Source organism: Homarus americanus, unplaced genomic scaffold (assembly GCF_018991925.1).
Source record: "Homarus americanus isolate GMGI-L3 unplaced genomic scaffold, GMGI_Hamer_2.0 scaffold16712, whole genome shotgun sequence".
NCBI lineage: Eukaryota > Metazoa > Arthropoda > Malacostraca > Decapoda > Nephropidae > Homarus > Homarus americanus.
This window is the reverse complement of record NW_024757794.1, coordinates 3,123,511-3,148,481: the sequence shown is the minus strand read 5'-3', so window position 1 is coordinate 3,148,481 and position 24,971 is coordinate 3,123,511. Positions and strand designations below refer to the sequence as shown.

General features: G+C 37.3%; 2 protein-coding genes across 2 annotated transcripts; one reads left to right on the top strand and one right to left on the bottom strand.

The window, feature by feature from the left end:
- Positions 1–209: 209 nt before the first annotated feature.
- Positions 210–16,787, top strand: LOC121857694 (coiled-coil domain-containing protein 130 homolog). Its single transcript, XM_042353774.1, has 7 exons — positions 210–422; positions 833–1,029; positions 8,676–8,787; positions 10,270–10,362; positions 14,216–14,383; positions 15,101–15,220; positions 15,639–16,787. The coding sequence occupies exons 1-7, from the start codon at positions 420–422 to the stop codon at positions 16,230–16,232; spliced, it is 1,287 nt and encodes a 428-aa protein (XP_042209708.1). The 5' UTR covers positions 210–419; the 3' UTR covers positions 16,233–16,787.
- LOC121857696 (ragulator complex protein LAMTOR5-like) lies at positions 16,458–24,904 on the bottom strand. The gene is made up of 4 exons (XM_042353775.1): positions 24,769–24,904; positions 21,880–21,941; positions 17,315–17,429; positions 16,458–16,648 (listed from the first exon to the last, which is right to left on the bottom strand). The coding sequence occupies exons 1-4, from the start codon at positions 24,801–24,803 to the stop codon at positions 16,582–16,584; spliced, it is 279 nt and encodes a 92-aa protein (XP_042209709.1). The 5' UTR covers positions 24,804–24,904; the 3' UTR covers positions 16,458–16,581.
- Positions 24,905–24,971: the final 67 nt, after the last annotated feature.

Below are 24,971 nucleotides of genomic sequence, written 5' to 3'. Positions count from 1 at the left end.
CGCTTACCATTGTATATTTGCACTGACTACATTCATATTAAGCCAATGTGAACTTGTATGTCGACTTCACAGAACAAACGTGTATTTATATAATCTAATCATTCATCTATCTATTGTATTTAATAAAATACAGAAACTACAAACTAGAACCAATGAAAATCTCTTGTCAAAGAAAACGTTTGAGAAACATAGTGACTTAACCGCTTAAATGGTCAGCCAAAACAACACATAGTCAAGATCTTACAAATAATACAAGAGGAAGTGCAAAATAATCCGAAGACACCGTGTTAATTGTCCAAAATAAAATAAGATAAATAATTTAAGAACTGCGAGAACTTAAAGATCAAGAGACTGTTGAATTTGGAAGTCTTTGATTTAAGTTTAGTACTGCACATTAAGTGTGCAAGAACTCCGTCAAAATGGTAAGTGTTTCCTTGTCCATGACGGTTCATTAATTAGACTGCGATTAGCTGTTATTTTTTCAATTCTACCAAAAAAGCACGGGAAAACAAATGCTGGAGCTTTGCTTAGCGTAACCCATACACAATGAGCAGTTTAAAAAATGTTCATGCAATTTTTAAATCACATCTCATTTATTGTTCAAATTTCACTATTGCTCATGGTAGTATTTAAGGAGGTGCTACTTGACGAAAGTGGTCTGGCCGTAGCACCAACATGAGGAAATTTCCCCATAGAAGTTACTGTGAAAAGCCTTCTTACCTGAAGAAAATTATAAAATTTTCTGCCAAGGTTGTCTAATCATGAAACTTTCACTTCACACAGGAGTGTTCAATTAAAAATTAATAATACTTTTGTATTTTTATTTGAACAGGGCGAGCGTAAAGGTGTCAACAAGTATTATCCACCTGACTATGATCCAAGTAAGGGAGGCCTCAATAAATTTCAGGGCACTCATGCTCTACGAGAGCGTGCCCGGAAATTACACCTTGGCATCTTAATAATTCGCTTTGAGATGCCATACAACATATGGTGTGAAGGTTGCAACAATCACATAGGAACAGGAGTAAGGTAGGTTGCATTTTTTATTTATACAATAATAAATTATAAATATTGGAAATAAAGTACAGTACAGCACTGTATAGGAGTAAGACAAAATGCTTCGCTCTTTCTCTCCCAATATTTTATAATTACAATTCAATATTTTTTTTTTCATGCTCACTTTTCCTGGTGAACCTTTTCAGTGATGAGAATCTGCATAAGCACTTTGCTGCCTTATTGTACCTCATATTTCTAATAATTTTAAAGAAAAGATAATTTTTTTTTACATTAGATGGCCAATTTGTAATACAAATCAATATACAGTATAGGGTGTTCATAAAGTCACACATCATAGGAAAATACTGTACATTTATTATAAAGATAATTACTTTATTTGTTCAAAATGATTCTCAGCAATCTCAAAACATGTGTTTAAACCTAAAGTAGATTTATTTGAATGTTCCTCATCATTTCTGGTGTGATGGAGCAGACTTCATCTTGAATTCATTATTTTAGGTGTTTAAAATCTGTTATCTTCATCAAATAAATTCATAATTTTAAATACCCCTAGAGATTTTGGTGACCATGTCACCGCTCCTCTTCTACCGATCCCCCTAGTATTGTCCTATGATGCCTAACTTTATGGACACCCTGTGAAGAGAGGTAGTATTTTGAGAAGCCCCTTCATTTGTCACTTTAGTCTAAATTTGGAATGCAAAAAATAGCTTAGAGAGTAGATACCTATACAGGGTGTCCATGTTATAAGTATGCTTGGTAATTTTATACTGTACCCACTTATACGATTACTGTACAGTACATAGTAGTTTTTACCACCACTATTTTTTTAACTCTCGTGCCATACTTGCTTATTCGTTTACTGTAATCCTGGATTATTAGAGTATTTCATATTCTCACCTTCAACAATTCAAGGGAGGTAATAAAATATTAAATATTACTGTACAGTACAGTAATTTGAAATGCTTACAGTAAACCCTCATTTAACTGACCTATATATGGGGAGGGGTGGGTTGGAAAAGCCGAAAAGTTGGATAATCGAGGTACTGTACAAAAAATTTAAAATATGTATGAAAATGATAAATCTATTACATTTATCAAAATTAGATACGAAGGTGCTCAGCTGTGTAAGCGACCAGCATGGGTGCCATATTTGTTATTGTTTGGTGGTTGGTTGATGCTCCAACAACATTCACTTAAAATCCAGTTACAAATTTATTTGAGACCCTAGAACAATGAGTGCTAAACATGCATTATGCACCACTACAGCTTGTGGTCACAAAAAGAAGAGGAAAAGTGTCACATCAAAAGTTAAATTAGATGTGGTAAAGATATTTGAAGGACAGTGAGTTGCGGATATAGCAAGATCTGTCAGTTTGCAGCTTACAACTGTAGGTAAGAATAATTCGTGGAAATTTTTGGGTCGGTTATTGCAGGGGTCGGTTAAACGAGGGTTTACTTGACTGTAGCTACCTGTACTAAGAGAGCTCAGGCTCTCATTTGGCTCAGCCATGCCAATATTGTTTTTATTATCCACTTTGTATTTGTATTTTTCTTGCTAAATAAACTTTCAATATCAATGTACCGTATGTATTGTATCTGCTAGCAGATGACTTTCTCACTTGGGCTGCCATCTATTGGGGGCTGAAGGAACTACAGTATGTTTACATGAGCTAGTCGACTGGCATTGTTTGATACTTATTTATTAAACCTTTAAAAACTGCTCCACTGCATATGTAACCCTACACTGCAGGGCTCATCTGAGTCAGTCATGGAGTTATAAACAGCAAGCACAGTTACACATTCCTCCTGCCTGCATACGTATACAGTTCTGGTAACTTTTATTTAATACATACTGTATATATATAATGTGATTATTAGAATCGGTTTTATTTTTTCAGGACAGTATTGATATGATTAGTACAGGTTTCTGTGTTTTTTTATTTCAGATTAACCGACAAATGTAACCCCTTATTACATTTATTTATAGGTAAACCTCTATTTACAATGTCTCAATCTACTATAAATTCATGTTAACGATGCTGATATATTAAGACCACTTCCCCCATTTGCAATGTAAACAAACTCGCATTAACGATATTCGTCATCCCGCCAACATGCCAAGTCAGCATGTGGAATTCATCTCTCACTTCATTTGTCAGCTGAGGCATCATCTATCCAAATGCTGCCTCATGGCCATCTGCTGAACTACAATCCAGGCATTGTTTCTTCTTGGTTACATGTGTGTGTGTAAGAAATAGAGCTCAATGATTTTCGGCCATCATTTTTTTTCCAGCATAGATTTTTTGTTTTTTTGTTTTTATGCCTTACAGTGAGAGGACATCAATAAAGTTCTTGTTGTATACTCTGTTTTAATGACTGATGTGATTTTTGCTATGTGTTTTCTTTTTTTTTTTTACTGAAAAGTGCTTTGGTTGTGTTGTTGTGAACATGAGGTGAGCAGCAGCAACCTGTATCATTATTTTTATGTTATCAGTGGCTTTTCTCGTAGGGATACAGGAAATTACAATGTTTCACAGTGTACTGTACTATACTGTACAGGTACAGTTACATGTAATGTACTCAGTTTTAGTGACTGAGGTGCTTCTGTTCTGACTGTGAGGTGCTTTTGTTCTGACTGAGAAGTGCTTTGGTGGCTGTGAGGAGCTTTTGTTCTGACTGTGAGGTGCTTTTGTTCTGACTGGGAAGTGCTTTAGTGACTGTGAGGTGCTTTTGTTCTGACTGTGAGGAGCTTTTGTTCTGACTGTGAGGTGCTTTTGTTCTGACTGGGAAGTGCTTTAGTGACTGTGAGGTGCTTTTGTTCTGACTGTGAGGAGCTTTTGTTCTGATTTTGAGGAGCTTTTGTTCTGACTGAAGTGATTTAGTGACTGTGAGGAGCTTTTGTTCTGACTGTGAAGTGTTTTAGAGACTGTGAGGTGCTTTAGTGACTGAGGTGCTTTTGTTCTGACTGGGAAGTGCTTTAGTGACTGTGAAGTGCTTTAGATACTGTGAAGTGCTTTAGTGACTGTGAAGTGCTTTAGTGACTGTGAAGTGCTTTAGAGACTGTGAAGTGCTTTAGTGACTGTGAAGTGCTTTAGTGACTGTGAAGTGCTTTAGTAACAGTGAAGTGCTTTAGTGACAGTGAAGTGCTTTAGTGATTGTGAAGTGCTTTAGAGACTGTGAAGTGCTTTAGAGACTGTGAAGTGCTTTAGAGACTGTGAAGTGCTTTAGTGACTGTGAAGTGCTTTAGTGACTGTGAGGTGCTTTAGTGACTGTGAGGTTCTTAATGACTGTGAGGTGCTTTAGTGACTGTGAAGTGCTTTAGTGACTGTGAAGTGCTTTAGTGACTGTGAAGTGCTTTAGTGACTGTGAAGTGCTTTAGTGACTGTGAAGTTCTTTAGTGACTGTGAAGTGCTTTAGTGACTGTGAAGTGCTTTAGTGACTGTGAAGTTCTTTAGTGACTGTGAAGTGCTTTAGTGACTGTGAAGTGCTTTAGTGACTGTGAGGTGCTTTAGTGACTGTGAAGTGCTTTAGTGACTGTGAAGTGTTTTAGTGACTGTGAACTGTGAAGTGCTTTAGTGACTGTGAAGTGCTTTAGTGACTGTGAAGTGCTTTAGTGACTGTGAGGTGCTTTAGTGACTGTGAGGTGCTTTAGTGACTGTGAGGTGCTTTAGTGACTGTGAGGTGCTTTAGTGACTGTGAGGTGCTTTAGTGACTGTGAGGTGCTTTAGTGACTGTGAGGTGCTTAGTGACTGTGGGAGGTTCTCTTTAGCACTGGGGAGGTGTTTTAGTGACTGCGAAGTGCTTTTAGTGACTGTGAAGCGTTTAGTGACTGTGAGGTTCTTTAGTGACTGTGAGGTGTTTTTAGTGGACTGTGAAGTGCTTTTTAGTGACTGTGAGGTTCTTTAGTGACTGTGAAGTGCTTTAGTGACTGTGAGGTGTTTTAGTGACTGTGAAGTGCTTTAGAGACTGTGAAGTGCTTTAGTGACTGTGAAGTGCTTTAGTGACTGTGAAGTGCTTTAGTGACAGTGAAGTGCTTTAGTGATTGTGTGGAAGTGCTTTTTAGACTGTGAAGTGCTTTAGTGACTGGGTGAAGTGCTTTTAGTGACTGTGAAGTGCTTTTAGTGACTGGAGGTGCTTTCAGTGACTGTGAGGTGCTTCTTTAGTGACTGTGAAGTGCTTAGTGATCAGAGGTGCTTAGTGACTGTGAGGTTCTGAGACTGTGAAAGCGCTTTTAGTGACTGTGAAGCGCTTAGTGACTGTGAGGTTCTTTAGTGACTGTGAAGTGCTTTAGTGACTGTGGAAGTGCTTTAGTGACTGTGAGGTGCTTTAGTGACTGTGAGGTGCTTTAGTGACTGTGAGTGTTCTTTTAGTGACTGTGAAGTGCTTTTAGTGACTGTGAGGTGTTTTTAGTGACTGTGGAAGTGCTTTAGTGACTGTGAGGTGTTTTAGTGACTGGTGAAGTGCTTGAAGACTGTAAGGCTTTAGTGACTGAGATAGTTCTTTAGTGACTGTGAGGTGTTTTTAGTGACTGCGAAGTGCTTTAGTGACTGTGAGGTGTTTTAGTGACTGTGAAGTGCTTAGTGACTGTAAGGCTCTTAGTGTCTGAGAGGTTCTTTAGTGACTGAGAGGTTCTTTTAGTGACTGTGAAGTGCTTTTAAAGACTGTGAGGTGCTTTTAATGACTGTGAAGTGCTTTAGTGACTGTGAAGTGCTTTTTAGTGACTGTGGAGGCTCTTTAGTGACTGAGAGGTTCTTAGTGACTGTGAAGTGCTTTAGTGACTGTGGAGGTGCTCTAGTGAATGTGGGAGGTTTAGTGACTGTGAGGTTCTTAGTGACTGTGAAGTGCTTTAGTGACTGCAGGTGCTCTAGAAAGACTGGGTGAGGTGCTTAGTGACTGTGAGTACTTTTAGTGACTGTGAAGTGCTTTTTAGTGACTGTGAGGTGTTTTAGTGACTGTGAAGTGCTTTAGTGACTGTGAAGTGCTTTAGTGACTGTGAAGTGCTTTAGTGACTGTGAAGTGCTTTAGTGACTGTGAAGTGCTTAGTGACTGTAAGGCTTCTTTTAGTGACTGAGAGTGTTCTTAGTGACTGTGAAGTGCTTAGGGTGATCAGGAGGTGTTTTAGTGACTGTGAAGTGCTTTAGTACTGTGAAGTGCTTTTAGTGAAGTGCTTAGCAACTGTGAAGTGTTTTAGTGACTGTGAAGCGCTTTAGTGACTGTAAGGCTCTTTAGTGACAGAGGTTCTTATGACTGGGTGTGAAGTGCTTAGTGACTGTGGAGAAGCCGAAGTGACTGTGAAGTAAGCCAGTGAATGTGGAAGTGCTTTAGTGATCAGGGAGGTGCTTTAGTGACTGTGGGAGGTGCTTTTAGTGACTGGGGAGGTTCTTTAGTGACCGTGAAGTGCTTTAGCGACTGTGAGGTAAGTGAAGTGACTGCGAAGCGCTTTTAGTGACTGTGAAGTGCTTTAGTGACTGGTGAAGCGCGCTTTAGTGACTGTAAGGTTTCTTTAGTGACTGAGAGGTTCTTTAGTGACTGTGAGGTGCTTTAGTGACTGTGGGAGGTTCTTTAGTGACTGTGAAGCGCTTTAGTGACTGTGAGGTGTTTTAGTGACTGTGAAGTGCTTAGTACTGTGAAGTGTTTTAGTGATCAGAAGTGCTTTAGTGACTCTTAAGGCTCTTTAGTGACTGAGAGGTTCTCTTAGTGACTGTGAAGCGTTTTAGTATCAGAGGGGTGCTTTTAGTGACTGTGGTAAGTGCTTTAGTGATCGTGGAAGTGCTTTTAGTGACTGTGGGAGGTCTTTTAGTGACTGTGGAGGAAGTTCTTAGTGATCAGAAGTGCTTTTAGTGACGTGAGGTGCTTTAGTGACTGTGAGGTGCTTCTTTGAAAGTGACTGTGAGGTTCTTAGTGACTGTGAAGTGCTTAGTGACTGGTGAGGTGTTTTAGTGATTGTGAAGTGCTTAGTGACTGTGGAGGTGTTTTAGTGACTGTGCAAGTGTTTAGTGACTGTGAAGTGTTTTAGTGGACTGTGAAGTGCTAGTGACTGTGAGGTTTAGTGACTGTGAAGTGCTTAGTGACTGTGTGGAGGTTCTTTAGTGACTGTGAAGTGCTTTTAGTGACTGTGGAGGTGTTTTAGTGACTGCAAGTGCTTTAGGACTGTGAGGTGTTTTTAGTGACTGTGAAGTGCTTTAGTGACTGTGAGGTGTTTTAGGACTGTGAAGTGCTTAGTGATCGTGGAGGTGCTTTAGTGACTGTGAAGTGCTTTTTTAGTGACTGTGAAGTGTTTTATGACTGCAGGTGTTTCTAGTGACTGTGGAAGTGCTTTTAGACTGTGGGAGGTGCTTTAGTGACTGTGAGGTGTTTAGTGATCAGGGAGGTGTTTTAGTGACTGTGAGGTGCTTTAGTGACTGTGTAGCTTAGTAACTGTGGAGGTGTTTAGTGACTGTGAGGTGCTTTCAGTGACTGTGGGAGGTGGCTTAGCACTGTGAGGTGCTTTAGTGACTGTGAAGTGCTTTAGTGACTGTGAGGTGTTTTTAGTGACTGGTGGAGGTGCTTTAGTGACTGTGAAGTGCTGTAGTGACTGTGAGGTGCTTTAGAAAGACTGTGAAGCGCTTTAGTGGACTGTGAAGTGCTTTTAGTGACTGTGAAGTGCTTTTAGTGACTGTAGAAGTGCTTTTAGTAACTGTGAGTAAAGCTAGTGACTGTGAGGTGTTTGAGTGACTTCCAGGTGGCTTTAGTGACTGTGAAGTGCTTTTTATGACTGTGGAGGTGCTTCAGTGACTGTGAGGTGCTTAGTGACTGTGAAGGCTTTGGTGACTGTGGAGGCGTTTAGGCATCGGGAAGTGCTTTTAGTGACTGTGAAGTGCTTTTAGTGACTGTGAAGTGCTTTAGTGATCAGAGGTGCTTTTAGTGACTGTGAGGTGCTTTAGTGACTGTGAGGTGCTTTAGTGACTGGGGAGGTGCTTTAGTGACTGTGAGGTGCTTTTCCTCTTTGTAACAGTGAAGTAAGCAGTGTAATTTTGAAAATGTCTGACAAGAATTTTGCTCACTTTCTTCAAGGCCAAGATGAAGGCTACACCTCCAGTCCCCACTCATGACTCTCCAAAGTCTGTATGGGACTCAGATTGATGTGTCCACTCTACCTTAAGAGTCCTCTTAGCCTCGAAGGGGACATGTGATGACCAGACTTGTTATTATGATGTGGCGAGTGTATATGTGAAGAATTGCTGTACAGTATGTTTTATTTAAACATTATACAGATGGGCTTATAGGAACGGAAACCATACAAATAATGAGGACTCCCTGTAGAGCACTTAATGATTTGGTTGCTTGAAAAAGCATGGATAATTTTGTGGAAAAAAAGAAGAAACTTCCTCATTCATGGAAGCTGTATCATAATTTCAATATTTCAAGAGACATTACCAGTAACTGATAAATTTAGAATAGGTAGCGGAGATAGAATAATTTATATCTAACGCATCATGTGACACAGTTGGGTTTTGGATCCCATGAAAATTAGCCTTCCAGTTTATTTCACCTGATAATTAATCAACAATCACCCAAATGCTATAGGAGAAATATATTTTAAGTTATCATGCCTTTGTCAGAGCTTAAGTTCCATTACAGTTCCTTTTTCTATAAAGTCTCATGTATTGTCTTTTCAGGTATAATGCAGAGAAGAAAAAAGTAGGAATGTATTATTCAACACCCATCTACCAGTTTCGAATGAAGTGTCACCTATGTGACAACCATTTTGAAATCAAGACAGATCCTGCGGTTAGTTTGATTTTGTTTATGTACAAGTCTTTAGGATTTTATAAAAGAATTATACAAAATAAATTTAGTGTTGCTTTTAAGGCAAGCAGCTACCAAACAGGGAGCTACTACTGCCTGGGAAGATATTGGAAGCATAATGTGTTGTCTTATGGTAGACCCTGCTGCCATATGGCATCACAAAAATTGTGACCAAGTTGCTGATCTGACTTTCTGCCTCATTTACACACAATTGCAGGGTTTCAATTGTTTCTCTTACTATTGACATCACAACATTTATATTGTTTTTCACTTTTGGTCTTTTTGTGTTTCTTTGTGGTTCTTTATTATTAGTAGTAGTAGTGTTATTATTTTATTTTATTTAAATTTATATTTTGAATTATATATATATATATATATATATATATATATATATATATATATATATATATATATATATATATATATATATAATTAACCGACTCGGATTAACATTCAATCGAACCCTAAAAAAAAATTAGCAAAATAAGGACCACTTGTACAATAATACTGTATATACTGTACAGTATATATTAATATTAAAAATACCTCTCATTTCAAAATTTTACCAAATATTGCAACATTTGTAACAAAGTGTATTTCATAACAGCAAAACATTATGAATTAAGAGTGACTTCAAATAATGGGAGGACGAATTATGGAGGCTTTACTGTAATACAAAATACAGTAATTAGATGTAGAATTTTATTTGTCAGTAAAATTTAATGACCGGTCAACAAATCGAATATTGCCACAAGGAACAATTTTACCCTGGGCAGAACTACTGTATCATATGCTGGACAGATAGAAACATCATACAGTACAGTTATCATTTATTTGGATAAACTGTACCCATATTTTAATTATTATTTAATTAACTGTTATTTTGCTGCTTGAACATTTTCCTATACAGCACCCAGAATGTATAATCGGTTGCCTGCATCCATGAAGCAGCTGACTTCTGTGGAGGCCATTAAGAAACAACTTAAGACCTTTCTTTTTGTGAAAGCTTATGATCCTGAAGAACTACAGAGTTTAGGAAGTGTTACATCTCAAGGATATATTACCTGTCACTTTTTGTGAAATTTTATGTAGTATTTTTTCTTATTTATTCTCAGGTTCTTGACTTTGTAGTATATTATGGGAGGTAGTGAAGTCTTTGGAAGAACTGGTGCTTTTGAGAAACATAAGACCAGCTATTATTATTATTATTATAATTATATTTCAAATGACAACTTAATAAAATGATAAACAAAGGGACAAAAAAACAATGAGGACTCCATGTATTTGTGAACTAACTTGCTGAGCTCTTAAGTACATATGGTATTTGATACAATGGTGGTGGGTTGGTTACAATGGAACCTACAAGTATACATGTTGAATGGAATAGGATTTTTCATTGCTCAATAAAGTTTTAATGTGGTATAATTAGATGAATATACAGTACTATAACTTTTTTTTCTACAGAATTTAGATTATGAAATAGTAAGTGGTGCAAGACGGCAAGAAAGACGATGGGATCCTACAGAAAATGAGCAAATTGTTCCAGAAGATAAAGAAGTAAGTACTGTATATCAAATCTCAGATCAGTAACACATGCCATCTTACAAATATTTTTCAACCAAGCAGCCAAATGGTTCATCTTTACTTAATGTACCTGATCTCTAATAATACAATCATATACACTTACCATGGCATTGTTTTTCATGACAACCTATCTCCTCACTTCATTACACTATTTATTCATATTTTTCGTAAGTGTTTCATTGACACAAATTAGATCTGGTATGGATACAGCTCATAGTTGACAAAGCCTTTTTTATTTATTTATTTATTTATTTCCACAAGAATTTGTGGCCAGTACTACACTCAACCACTATCACTTTTTGAACTGTGGAGTTAGGTACCCATTCATGGCTAGATGATTTGGGAGCACTGTATCCTTTCAGCCACTGCATCCCTTGAAAAGACATTGAGATGTAATATAAAAGCGAGGTAGTTTTGTTACCAGTGAATCCCTAATCCTGTCATATGATGCTTCAGAAATCTAGTATACTACAGTTCTCACTGCTTTCAGTTTTTAACCCTCTTAAATTTATAAAAAAAATTTCCCATGCTATGACCTTAATTTTGTAAGATAAAAATACCCTAGGTACCCATATTCAAGAGCATTTAGCTTGGTACAAGAATGAGGCTTTTATTTATATATACAGTATTACCTCGCTCTACGCGTTTCTACGTTTATGCGGTACCCCGCCAGACCTGGAATGTTCACTTTACGCGGTGCATCTACTCTTTTACGCGGAGAGCGGCTGGCGGTCATCTCGCGCCGCGCCATTTATGGATTCAAACCTCATGTTGGGTAGCTGGTAGCGGTAGGTTGCGCAGTGTGCATGTCTTTGTTGCGTTATCGGTGATGTCACATGATGTATTGGACTGTGATTGGGCCAACATCCTTACTCCCTCCCGCTAGTTGTGATTAGTTTAATGTAATATGATGAATATGGCGTGCGCGGGCGATGAAGCCGATTGACCTACCCGTCAGTGCACCTGGCTACACGTGTATATCGGTATCCTATTGTTCCATAAGAATGGCTACCACGGACCACCACCACAAAAGAAACCTTGCATTACCTGGACCCAGCCGCCCTAAGCCAAGAAGATCTGGCGTGCCCTGAACTCTGAGAATTAAGTAAGATCATCCAAGAGTTGGAGAAAAGGAACGAACAGGTTGATCTACCATGCGCCAGCATGGTGTGTGAGCGAATCTGATCGGACAATCAAGAAGGATGCAGCCAAGATAAAAGAACACATATGAAGACATCACAAAGTCACACAGGGTGCTTCTATGATCAAGTATTGCCACAACAGGTGCTTCTCAAGGCGGAGAGTACTTGTGAGCTACTTGATTCGTCGAACTGGAAGCGGAATTTATGGCGGTCAACACGCTCCCGTAGTTCAGGAATACCTTACGTGAACGTATGCTGCAGTGTCGCGTAAGATGGGAGTGCAGAGCCAAACCCTTCAATGCTTCCTCTGGGTGGTTGCAGAGGTTTAAGAGAAGAGGAACAAAATCACCAACATTAACATTGGTGAAATTTGAAAAGCTAGTGCTGACTGTGTTGCGGCTAGGGATTTTCCTCCGTTTTTTACGGTGAGATTATGGAGGAAGGACAGTACACCGACGATCAATACCAGCATGGACAGATCGGTCTCTTTTGGAAAAAAGCTACCTTCAAGACGCCGTTGTCAAGACTGCCAGCAGATGTCGTTGCCGGAAGTTGCAGAAGGAAGCGCATCACCGTCCTGTTTACCACCAATGCTCCGGTACCTGTAAGCTCAGTTGCATGAGTGATCCCACACAGCCCCGCCAAGCCGCCGCCCTACAAGAGCATGGACATGACCAAGCTACATGTCCACTGACGGCCGCGCACTTAAGGCGTGGATGTTCTCTCTGTCCCTCTCCTGGTTTGACTGACTGTTTCGTTCCGACTTGAAGAAATTCTGTGAGCAACAGAATGTTCATTCAAGATTTTGTTGCTGCTTGACAGCACCAGGACACTTTCGCCCCTACTGTTGGATCGTCACTAGCGTAAAGTGGGGTCTTCAGCTTCCTCCCAACACTACATCATTAATCCAGCCCATGGACCAAGAATTAATCTGCAGTGTGAAGCTGCATTCTCTGCAAGAAGTTTAAGCTCTGAACGACTATACCAACACCAGGTTGGGATTCTGCGTAACCTGGGTGACACGATAGCAAGCCCGAAGAGGACGAGGAACAACAGTTGGCAGAGCAAAAGTACTTGTGAAACACTTTTTGGAAGAAATTCAACCTCAAGAAAGCTGTGGACTTCTTGGTGGAGGCATGGGATCAACTGTCTGTAGCAATGGTCCCAAGTATGCATGGAGACATGTGTTGCAAAGGTATCCAAGGTGGGAGAGCAGGGAATCAATCTGTGATTGGTGAGGTTCGAACTGTTGCAGTAGCAGTGGACCTTGCCAGAGAAGCTGCGCCAGAGTGTTACAGCTAGTAAGCTACTCGAGGATCACCAATAGCGACATTATGGAGGTGATGGGGATCCTGATGTGACTGCGGCCGGATGTTTAGAGATGATGACGTCAGTGAAAGAGGCGAGCAGTCGCGTCATCCCAAGAAGAATGCAAGTTATAAGCATGGTAATGTAAGGGCTGCCATCTAGTGTGTAGAGAAACTGAAGCTCCTCCTTTCCGGCGACCCTGGCGATAGCGGTATGAAGTCTTCACTACCCAGTTGTTGTAGGCTATGGAGCCCTACATCCAAGGTGTATCACGACAACATCAACACCAGCGTCAACAAAGCATTACGAGTTCTTACGCCCGCCAACCCACCACAGCCAGCCAAGCGAGTGAGTGACAGAGACAGTGATGTGGTGATTTGTCAGGAGGCCTGATAAGTGTGGATGACAGTGATGGTGACTCACCTGAGGGCCAATAGCCTGCCCTCTGCCTCGGAACCAGCCTCCATTCACGTCGCCCGACCCATCTCTTCTGCGCGTAAGTGTTAAACCCTGACACTTAGTTTTTTGAATCTAACCTACCATGACATGTGTGTTAAACCTTGATTTTTCTTTTTACCTGGTACAGTATATTATTCTCTTATTGATATTTCTCTATGATATTATGTGTGTGTGCATACCATCATAAAGTTAAGATGTTATTTTACTAAAACGTACGTATTGTCAGGAAAAAGTGGAGTTTGGGATTGGCTCAGTCTCTATTTCAATTAATCCCATATGTTCTGTTGTTCACTACGGGCCTCCGTGGGTTCAATTGACCGCCTGGCGAGGTATCACTATATATATTTTTTCTTCAAATTTTAAGAGGAGAGTTTTCTTCTTTTACTGTACAGTACTGTGGGTTACTGAAGCCCACCAGTCTCTTTCTTAAATGACTGTACCTTTTCATCTTGATGTTTTCTATGCACTCTTCAGTATGCCCTCATGTTGTATCATCAAATGGTTTATGAACTACTCACTAATGACACTTTCTTTCCGTCTGCTATGTGCACAAGAATATCCCTCAACTTAATCCAATTCATTCATTCTTCCAAAATACAATGTATTTTACCAGTAATATTATATATTTGATTGTCATATATATTTTTGTAATGTATCAAGAAGAATCTTATTCATGTGTGTACCACATGATCCACATAATCTGATATTCCTCCATGAATTTCTTTTCATTTAATGTAAAAATATTGAGCATCCAGAGTATGAAATCCAGCAAAGTATTAATCAAGTGTGGAGCTTAAATTTCATGTTTGAGAACAGTTCATACTCTTTATTGTCAAAATTATATTTACTTGTTCATAATGTTTATATTGGTAATTTGAAAAAATGCTAACATAATGTTTTGTAACTTAAACCTGCAGGTAACTCGGAAGATGGCAGTAGATGCAATGTATAAATTAGAACATGGTGTTAGTGACAAAATAAAACCAAAAGAAACTGATACAGTGCTGGAGCAACTAGAAGAATTTCAAGCAAGTCGTTGGCATGATGATTATGCATCCAACAAAGCTCTTAGGGCAACTATGAGAGTAAGTTTTATAAGATGGTGCATGTTTATTATTCCCATACTATTTCTAGTGAGGGGATAATAACAGAAATATTAATGGGCAAAGTTAAGGGTAGAAGGGCCAAGGGAAGGCAGAGACTAGGATGGATGATTGAAATTAAAAACTGGGTCCCCAGAGATACAAAACCCTAAAGGGTTAGTAAAAGCAGCCGAGAACATACCCAAAGGTATGAGGATGATACTTTGATTGATTAATTGGCTTCTACAGTTTTAAGTGCAGAATCAACATTAATTCTCAATTTGGCATGTGGGGAGGGGGGTCATCATTGTCTTCAATATCAAATATAACGGCATCAATTTCCTCCTGTGGGTGGGAGGCCAACACAACCTCAGGGCAGTTGTCAAAAGCCTCCACAAAGATGATCAACAAATACTGTACTGTACAAAGAACAAAACATTTAAATTGGGCTCATGAGAAATATATTGCAACAATTGTGGGATATGTCGAAAACAGTTTCACCCTTTGTATTGCAACTGTTGTGGGATATGCTGCCATGGGTTAAACATAAAGCTAGCATTTTGTGACATCAGTGCAGCCTTTCTGTAGACATCTGCTTCATTTCAATCCACATTCAATCATAATCATAAGAAAGACAAGGAATATTTAAGAATCAACATTGCATATTTTATAGTGTAAAACTTGTAAAAAAAAAAAAAAAAAAAAATTTTTGTTGTACAGGCAAAACGTGTGGAGGCCCAGGCCCGGGCAGCAAGAGATGCCTTGTATCATATATCGGTTCCCCTTCTTCCAACAAATGAGGATGATGCCAGAACTGCAAAATTACTGCAATTAACTCAGGTATGATCACAAACTTTATTTCTGTTGTCAATTTGTACAGCCTCAGTGAATGATTTAAATTTCGTACAACATTGCTATAAATACCAGATTAAATTTTATTATTGTAGATTTGGTAAATCACACCCAGTCTATGGATTTTCAATCTGTAGTTTGCCAATCTGCAGCCCACTGAATTGAACCATAAACTGCACAAAGGCAATACCTTCCATGGTAAAAAAAAATCAGGAAAATACTAAAATACTAAACATTACTATATAATATGTTGGTATAAAGTATGGTTTACAGTAATAGATAGAGGGGCATTTAAGCTTCATTTATATGTTGTACAGTACTGTACTGTATATTGCAGACTTTTTTATCACTTGGCAGTACAGAGTAAGTTGTCCATTTCATTTATAAAGCATTTTTATTATTTCAGTCAAAGACATCAGATCAAGTACGAGAGGAGAAGAGGGCAATCATAGATGCCCAGTCAGTGTTTGCTAAGCTGAAAACAAAGAAAGTTCCCCAAACAACGAAAAAAGCATTTGCTCGACAATCACTTAAGGGTATTGTCAGTAATTCACAGAAGAACTTAAACAATTTCAAAAATAATATACCAATAGGTCCTCTTAATCTAGGGATTGTGCCAAGGAAGACAAGCCTACAAGACTCTTCAGAGAAATTACCTGATGATTCTGAAGGTGAAAAAGGCACAACAAATACTCAGAGAAGAAATTTACTTTGTATAAATAATATTACCCTAAATTCACCAGATAATTCTTCAAGTATCCCTGAAACAACACCCTCAACATCTGCTAACTTAGATATCATGACCCAAACAGCTGAGCAATGTAATTTTGTATCTACTAATACAGAACATGTAGACAACACATTAAATTCACAAATTTGTCAAAAGTCCCCCCAAGTTTCTGAGAATTCTACTGCAGCTTCTAGTAGTGTTAAGGAAAAGGTGCAGTGTCTTGTAAGTTATGATTTAAGTGCAAGTGACAGTGATGATAGCTTTCAGTAAACTTATTTTGTTATATTCTCCAACAGAATTGGTGCTCCCTGTTCATGTACTGTAGTGAATACTTCATTTGTAAGATGAGACATAAAAAAGTGAGTGTGTGTGTGCGTGCATTTAACTTTTCTCTTACCCCTTTTTTAGACTTTCTATACACCATTATTAAAAAAAGGGGGGGCTACTTTGAAAGCATCAAAAGCAATATAGAGGGAAATGATGGAAACATTTATGAATATTACAGTGGTTAATACTTTATTCAAGACATATTTCTTTCTATATAGACATTATATCTTATTAAGAGATATATAGAACTTAATATAACTATAGCACTAACTATCATGTGCATATACTAGTTTCAGGAGGTTTCAGGAGATTTGTAGACCGCAAGGGTAACTCCACTGTTGCGGTGGATGAGGCATTGGCTGTCATGAAGTGAAAAAGGTAATATAGTATAAGAGCATACAATCATTGTTAATGTTATGATGTGATTTATAATATACAGTTTATATTTAACTTAAACTTATGAGAGTAAGAAATAAAGAAAAAATCCAATGAAATGTACATGTTGTATCCATAATACTTTCCATAAAACTACAACAATTGGTCATCACTCAAAGTGAATGTTACTTATCCTGCACAGTACTGTACTGTATTTGTTTCATACAAAGAAAATATTTGAAAAGACTGTTGAAGGAAACTTATTGAAAAAAATAAAGCAACCTCAATTCAAGAAATCATATCAAATAATAAATAAAATGCCATCACACTTACATCCATAAACATGAAAGAGTGTAGCACTAAGTTGTATGAAATCAGCATTAGATCATAAACATTTTGGCTTTTGCTCTCGCAAGCATTACCATTATGGTTTTACATATTTTACCTTTACTGTATTTGGTTTATGAATCATTGCCATAGTGTCTTATATATTTATATTATATACAGTATATATTATATACTGTATTGTACTTCCTATACAGTATCATACTATATAATTACTGTACTGTATCATGCTGCTTTACATGTGAAAACTGGATGGAAGAAATATTTAAGTATACCTGTACAGTATAGTAGAAATGATGACTCACCTATTGTCAGTTTCCAGCAGTATGACTGGCGGTGGGCTGCCAGGCTCCAACATGGCTGCTCGGTCTGCTAGAGCTGATATCATGCCAGATGATGTAGAGGAGGCTTTTCCCCGAACTGTTTGGTTAAAATAATTAATAACTTTTTAACAAATTCAGTGCACATAATATTTTAAAATTTAATGTACAGTCTGGGTCAAAAGTTTGCTCCTGCCCAAAATGAAGCAGCATCGATCTCAAATGAGATGAAACAGTTAGGGTAAGTCAGTTCGGAGACTCATTTCCATGACTCGGTTTCACCATGGAGAGCGAACTTTTGTCCCAACTGTACTGGTACTGGCATAGTCAAGTAGCTCTGAGTTTCATCTATCCAGCTACTTTTGATGTACTGTACTGTATAAACTTTTGACATACACTTTTTTTTCAGATAAAAAGTAGCTGTTATCTGAATAATCCAGATACAAATGTTGTTTTAAAATCTCTTAAAGCTTTGCCAATTTGTATGCAGATAAAAAGATGCAGAACACACATTGTAGTTTCAAGGGTGCACCTAGTATTGGATAAGCAAGACGCAAGAGTTGAAAGCTCTGTTTCTTGTTGAACTGCATAAAGAATAACAAGACAAAGAAAAAAGAAGAGAACTTATGTTGTAGGTACACTAAGTAGATTATGTAGCTGGCAACTTTGTGAATGCACAGCCAAGGCATTACAATTTACAGCTGGTCTGGGCAGGATGTGGACCATGTGTGGTAGTGGGCAGGGCAGAAGGGGTGGTGGGGAGAGCAGGTGGTGTGTAATGAGTGGTCCCTCGATTAACGAACACAAATGGTTCCAAAGAGTCATTCGTTAACCGAAAATTTTGTTAACTGTATCTATTATTTCAAAGGGATATTGGGTAATAGGTTCCAACTTACAAAAAAAGTACATACAAAGTACAGTACTGTATACCAGTAATAGAATTAACAAAACATTAAATATAAACTAAATACAGTACTGTACTGTACAGTATACTGTACAATAATAAATAAAAAAAACAATAGAATACTGTACTGTATTTTAACTTACTTTGAGGTGTGTATATCGTATTCCCGGCAGCTTTGTTTACATATCAAACAGCTGATTGTAGAGGCAGTCGATAATAACATGCCATATTCTTTACAGAGTGCATTGGTTCTAATACCTTCTTCATGTTTTAAAATAATTTCTGCACTGTATATTATCAATATGTTAACTAAATTTCAAAATGACCAATAATTTTAATATAAAAATGCAAAAATATTCAAGAGACCAACTTTCTTGATATTTACTCCACTGGAAATTAATGTAAATATAGAACTGATTACTGTATTGGCGGACTGGCTGATGCGCACAACAAAACATGTTTGTCGTAAGGCTTTCATTAATCGGACCGAAATTTCGTTAATTGGGTCGTTCGTTAATCGAGGGACCACTGTAATACCAATATTGTTTGGAATGTTTATATACAGGTTGACAATCCCTAATCCGAAATCCGAAATCCTTGGGGTCGGATGTGTTTCGGATTTCAGAATGGTTAGGTTTTTTTTTTTTTGACCAACATTGGGGCCTGGGGAGCGAAAATGTAATAATAATAATAATTCATAGGTCTAGGTCGTGTTTCTCACTTTTGATTTTTTTTCATTCTTGTATTTCTTTATTATCATTATTATTATTTTATTATTATTATTAATTTATTATTATTGTTATTGTTATCATTATTATTTTATTTGTGTATTTTTTGTTATAAATTTTATTTACTATGAATTATTATTATTACAGGTATTATTATTATTATTACATTTTTGTCCCCCAGGCCCCGATGTGCATCAGTGACCTGTGCCCGCATGGGCTAGTCCGTTTAAAAAAAAAAAAAAAAAATCCACTAAAAAACTTTGGGTTTTCGGAATTTCGGATAAAGGGTTGTCAACTACGAAATTTGTAGTATGGGCAGCTAATATCCATTGACTTAGTTTATGTGCGAAGTAATATTTAAATACCCTGTATTCAAAATTGTAATACTGTGTTGCACAATAAAGCTCAAAATAATATTTATTTACGGAGCCGATCAGCCGGATAAGGTTGGACAACTACAGCTGGCTGCCTCTCGCTGGGAAGTTCACCCCAACCAGTGACGTCACAACCAATCACAGAGCTTTTCGCAGTCACGTGACTTTTTAGCAACTTTAGCCCTTAATTTTGACACTGGCCCAATTTATTTTAAAATATCATTACCAAAGTGAATTTAAGCATTTTCTTTACCCATTGACCTGCCATTTTATGAAAAAATTCCGACCGTCAACTCGTGCATTACATCAAAGGCCGGATTGATAGTCATTACGAAGCACAATGCCAATTGATAGTGTTCGTGCTGGTCTATTAATAGTCATCCCGATAAACGAGGTATCGGAAGGGAACCGTACACATATCCCTGAAATGTTGGAAACAATATCGGGTGGCTACCCCCACCCGATAGCTGCCTTACGACAAATAATAATCATCATTATATTTTATGAAAGTTCTTCCAGTACTTTATATTACAGATGTCTACGTCGAATTATATTATTTTTTTTGATAAGAACAATTAAAAGAAGTGTTAATACGGATAAATGAACTTTCACAACACTGTTATGAACTTGAAACATTATTGGAATGTTTACATCACAGCTCCGACTTCGATGACGACTGCTGTCTGTGCTGTGAGCCTCATCTTCAATTAACAATTACTTCTGTTATCATTTAAGGTATGTTTCTTATCTTTATTCATTCATACAATATTTTTGTCGTAGTAGTAATAAAATTTCAACCATCTGAACCACGAAATTCACTTATGTTTTCCGGAATGAGGCAAGTAGGTACTACCGCCTGGGAAGATATTGGAAGCATAATGTGTTGTCTAATGGTAGACCCTGCTGCCATGTGACCAAGTCCCAGGTTGCTGATCTGTCTTTCTGCCTCATTTACACACAATTGCAGGGTCTTAATTGTTTCTCTTACTATTGACAAGACAACATACTGTACATATAGCGTTTCTAACTATTGATTATTATTATTTTTTCTTTATTATCATTATTACAGTGTTGTTATTATTATTATTATTGTTATTATTATTTTATTTTACTTTTAATTATAAATTTTATTTACTATGAATTACTATTATTATTATTAAATTTTCGCCCCCCAGGCCCCGATGTGGGTCATTGACCTGTGCCCAGGTGGGCAAATCCCCTTAAAAAAAAAAGCCAATTGAGCTCACTCTATCTTGGGTTAGCAAAGAAAATATCACAGTTTTTGGTCCAGTAATATAGTTTAGTATAAACGTTAATATTTATTTTCAACAAGATATAAGCTAAGGTTTACGATCTACAATGTCTTGTGTGTGTCAGGCAGAAATATGACGACATAAGTAAGCATTAGATTTCATTTTCTTTATTCTTTAACTTAAATATTTACTGCCACTAATAAAATAAAGAATAAGTACAGCTTACTATCAATACAAATAATTTGCTCTAAAATTCTGCAATACTCGGCTACATCACAGTTTTAATGATACACACAACACCACTCTTTGGTTAAAAAAATCTATTTACTTTTAATTTTTACAATTGATATTTTCAGGCCTTTCTTTTCCTATCATTTCTGGTGTTGCCTGTAGACCTGTCTTCAATGATTGGCCTTTGCTCAATATGGCGCAAAAGTACCATGCGTTGGGTTTCAGACAGAGCTGCAGAACGTTTTCTTACTACCTCCATGTTTGATAACACGCGCGCAAACATTGTTGCCAAGTACTCAGATGAAAAAATTATCTATTTTGTTTCGAACAGATAATAAAGTTCAATTTTATAAAAAAATATATTTTACAATATATAATTGTGCAGGTATAAAATAACAACTAAATATCTCTCTAAATCGTCTTTCTAATTATGTGAAATAATACATTTGGCACACGCGCATGGCCAAAAAAATTTTTGCCATCTGACACGAGCTGCCGTGTTTACACGCTCATGTAAGTGCCTAGGAATATGGCACTCAGCGTTGGGTGGTTGCATCCCGACACACGATCATCGAGATGATGATCGTGATCGTCATTATCGTCGTAATGACTATCAATACGGCCCCAAAAGTCACCGGGCAGGGTGAAACTATGGGCAAGTTTCTTTACACCATTTGCCTTTGTCTACTCCGCAGTAATTGGGATCTGGATGTTAATAGATTTGTGGATCGTGTTCCGGGGTAATGTTTAGCCGGTGCAGTTGGCGAGTTGTCCGGTCTTCTCGGACTATTCCTTGACACTGGGTCATGCAACTCGTTAACTTAGGGTGTAGCTGTTGTGTTGGCGACAGCTTCTACACCTTAAACAAATTCACGCCTAGATGGCCCTTGGGCCAACCATCCTCGTTACACGATGGGGCAACCATTATTATTTTTATGTATACGTACATATATAATAAATACATCTGGACCAAATTCACTACATTACAGAAAAGCTAAAGAGTGGTGACACAGTTAAATGATTCAACTACTAGTATGTACTTTAGTACTTGACAACTTACCTCCAAGACAAAGACCTTGACTGTCAGCACACAGTACCCCAGAAACACCTGCACTGTGCGATCTGAGGAAACAGTAATACCCTTGAAAACTTTATAGGAAAAAATCAAATAATAATAATACCAGTACCTGGGTAATAGTAGTAATATTATTAGCCAGCATTGCTAGGTTTAATCATTTCATCCACTTGCAGTATTTACTGTATTTGCCATTCAAGTAAGTACAGGTACTCTACAGATAAATAATAATTACAGTAATAAAGTAATAATAATAAATTAAAAAAGACTATTGAATAATTACTCTGGCAACAAGCACAGACCAATAAAACCTCCCCACCTAATAATATATGATGGAAGTTTATCATCATTATTATTATTATTATTATTTCAAGTTACTACACTGTATTAGGTTTGTGCGGGAAAAATGCCAGACCATTCATTTGGGGGGAAGGGTAAGGTTCATTTTATGCTCAATGAGAATTCTATTATTGTACAGCCCTAAAATAGTTTTTTCCAGAAGACCAAATCTCCATGTTATTTATCCCTCTTTTAGAGATAATTTCACTAGCATTAGGTTTTTCAGGAATGCAACCTCATTGTTAATTAAGGGATAACTGTATGTCATTAAATATGCATTAGTCCCCAAAAATAAAGGTCATATTCATTTAAATTACAATGAAAAACAGAAGAGAAGGTTAATATTTGGTAGTGACCAAGCATGGAGCTCTATATTTATTTTTATATAAGAAGATTGAGCCGAAAAAAATATATAGTGTTTTCGGTTTTCGTTGAAATTTATATTTTAGAGTTAATTTTACTTCGATTTCATTTAGGAATGTACAAGTTCGCTTAGATATACAGCTGCTCCTCGACTTACGATGGGGTTAGGGACCCAAATCCAGGTCGTAAGTCGAATTGGTCATAAGCGAAAATGCTTAAATAATACATAGAAAATCTAAAATGGGTGTCTCTTTTTCTTCTCAGCACCACAAAACTCTCACTTTTAAGCTTGCCAGCCATTTTAAAGTGACTTACAAACGAAAATTTTGTCGATACACAGAGCAATTACTAATGTTGGGACTCGAAAATACATAATTTGACAAAATTTTGGTCCAACTGGGGGGGTTGTATGTCGAGGAGTAGCTGTACATTGTTTATTTCTTACTCAGCTAATCAGCAAAAGTGTTGTGTCACGCGATACTTATGGGCATGTTTTTTCCTTTCGTGTTGTTGGGCTAGGTTACATTTACACACTGGGAGGTTTAGTTAGGCCCTTCTGGTTTCTCAGGTTAGGATAGACATGTACAGTATACCGATACAAACAATACCTCACTAGATATACCGTATAAGTAGCCTTGTGTTCCTAGCTGGATTTGGTAAAATGCTACTAAGACTACATAGATGGCATGGGCAATCCTTGATGGAGGTTCACGTTGCTTAAACAAAATGAATGAACAGGCTTTGTGTGAAATAAAACAAAGCCTGGGATTGCTCGTTGTCCTTGTGGCGCGGTGGTAGCGATCCTTGCTCACAAGCGGAGGTCCAAAGTTTGATTCCCAACTAGTGATGTATTGTTTGTATATGGAAGTCCGCGTGCTATAGACTGATGAGATATGTACTGTATACTGATATTTGAGTTGTTGGGTTAAGTTCTTGATGATCTTTTTGTTTGGCAAAACTTTAATGCATGTTTTTACCCCACAACTTCCCTCTACTTCAAAGCCATGCCCACTTTGTGAGATCATAATTGTATTTTTTAAAGTGAAATAAAAAAGTCACAAAGGCTAAAAAAATATATATATTGCTGATAAAAATGCAATAAAGTAAAGTAATATATATTTTTCTTTTTTGTCCTATCTACCTTAAAACAAATAATTATTGGGGTCCATGCATGGTTACTACCGAATCATTACCTAAGAAAATTCTATATTAGTAATAGAATTCCCAGTTGAGCATTAAGCAAATCTTTACCCAGTTTTCTTGTGGAAATTTTTTTAAGTGTCTGGATGAACGAAGAAACTTTTCTTCTGTTATAGAATTTTTGCTAGGGATCTCCTTCTAACAGGACACTGATGTAAACTATTTCCTATTTGTTATATAAAAGTCCAAATACACCATGGTAGTTATGCTACAAAAGGAATAAACTAATATTCGTTTTTATTCCAAAAGGTATTTAAGATTTTTTAACATTGCTAGGATTTTTTTTTTTATTATTATAGTTTTGGTCATCCTGGGAATCTTATAAATTTAGATTAGGTATGATATAGTACCTGGGTTCTGTGGCTAGGTTGGTTGTTTGGTTAGGTTAGGAAGGCATGTGTACCTAAATACAGGGATAACCGAAACTTAATTTTACTTTCCTTTTTAGATTGGTTTAGGACAGAAAAATTAAACACCAAAATACACTAGAAAAATAATGGTAAAATTATTGTCTCGGTCATCCACCTCTTTGGAAGTTGTTTAAAACACTAAAAACCACCAGTAAAACATAATTTCAACCAAACTTAACCTAACATAACCTAAACTTAATACCCTAAAATTCGCTGGATGATCGAAAAGATAATACCAGAATAATATCTCTTACTAACTGGGAAATCTTGGGGGAAAATTGGGATTAAAACCAATTTTTTGCCGAACCACTTCTTAGTGACACTTGTTTCATATATGGATGGGGCCAAAATGCAAAACAACCTACAAGTTACTGTATGGCAGTTCAGAAGTTAAAGATATTAAAAAAAAATCACAAACTAAAATTTGACATCAATTGAAGACACGTGATAATGACGCTTAGTGATTAACAAAGCCAAAAATAAATACTGTAACCCAATAAAAGCTTATTTAGCTTACATTGCTATCTCAATCTAAGCTACTGAATTAGTCAACACTACTCACAGTTCGTCCAAACATTTTTCTAGTGGTTTCTCCATTATATGACAACCTACAGTAGTTGAAGAAAACCAGGATCAGCTGAGAGTGGTTGTTGCTGTACACAAACCCTGGAGCTGGGAGTGATCCAGTTGCCAACATCAGAATTTCAAAGTCCTTAGAGTATTTCAACGAGCCCTATGTGTGCATTGTATAGTAAACACTATATA

Excerpts from the sequence above, each read along its gene's own strand:
- LOC121857696 (XM_042353775.1), bottom strand. The coding sequence starts at position 24,803 with ATGGAGAAACCACTAGAAAAATGTTTGGACGAACT. Across the intron at positions 17,430-21,879 it reads TCAAGGTCTTTGTCTTGGAG|TTCGGGGAAAAGCCTCCTCT; the intron begins GTAAGTTGTCAA and ends TTAACCAAACAG. Across the intron at positions 16,649-17,314 it reads CTGCTGGAAACTGACAATAG|CCAATGCCTCATCCACCGCA; the intron begins GTGAGTCATCAT and ends ACTTCATGACAG.
- LOC121857694 (XM_042353774.1), top strand. Across the intron at positions 1,030-8,675 it reads CACATAGGAACAGGAGTAAG|GTATAATGCAGAGAAGAAAA; the intron begins GTAGGTTGCATT and ends TTGTCTTTTCAG. Across the intron at positions 10,363-14,215 it reads TTGTTCCAGAAGATAAAGAA|GTAACTCGGAAGATGGCAGT; the intron begins GTAAGTACTGTA and ends TTAAACCTGCAG.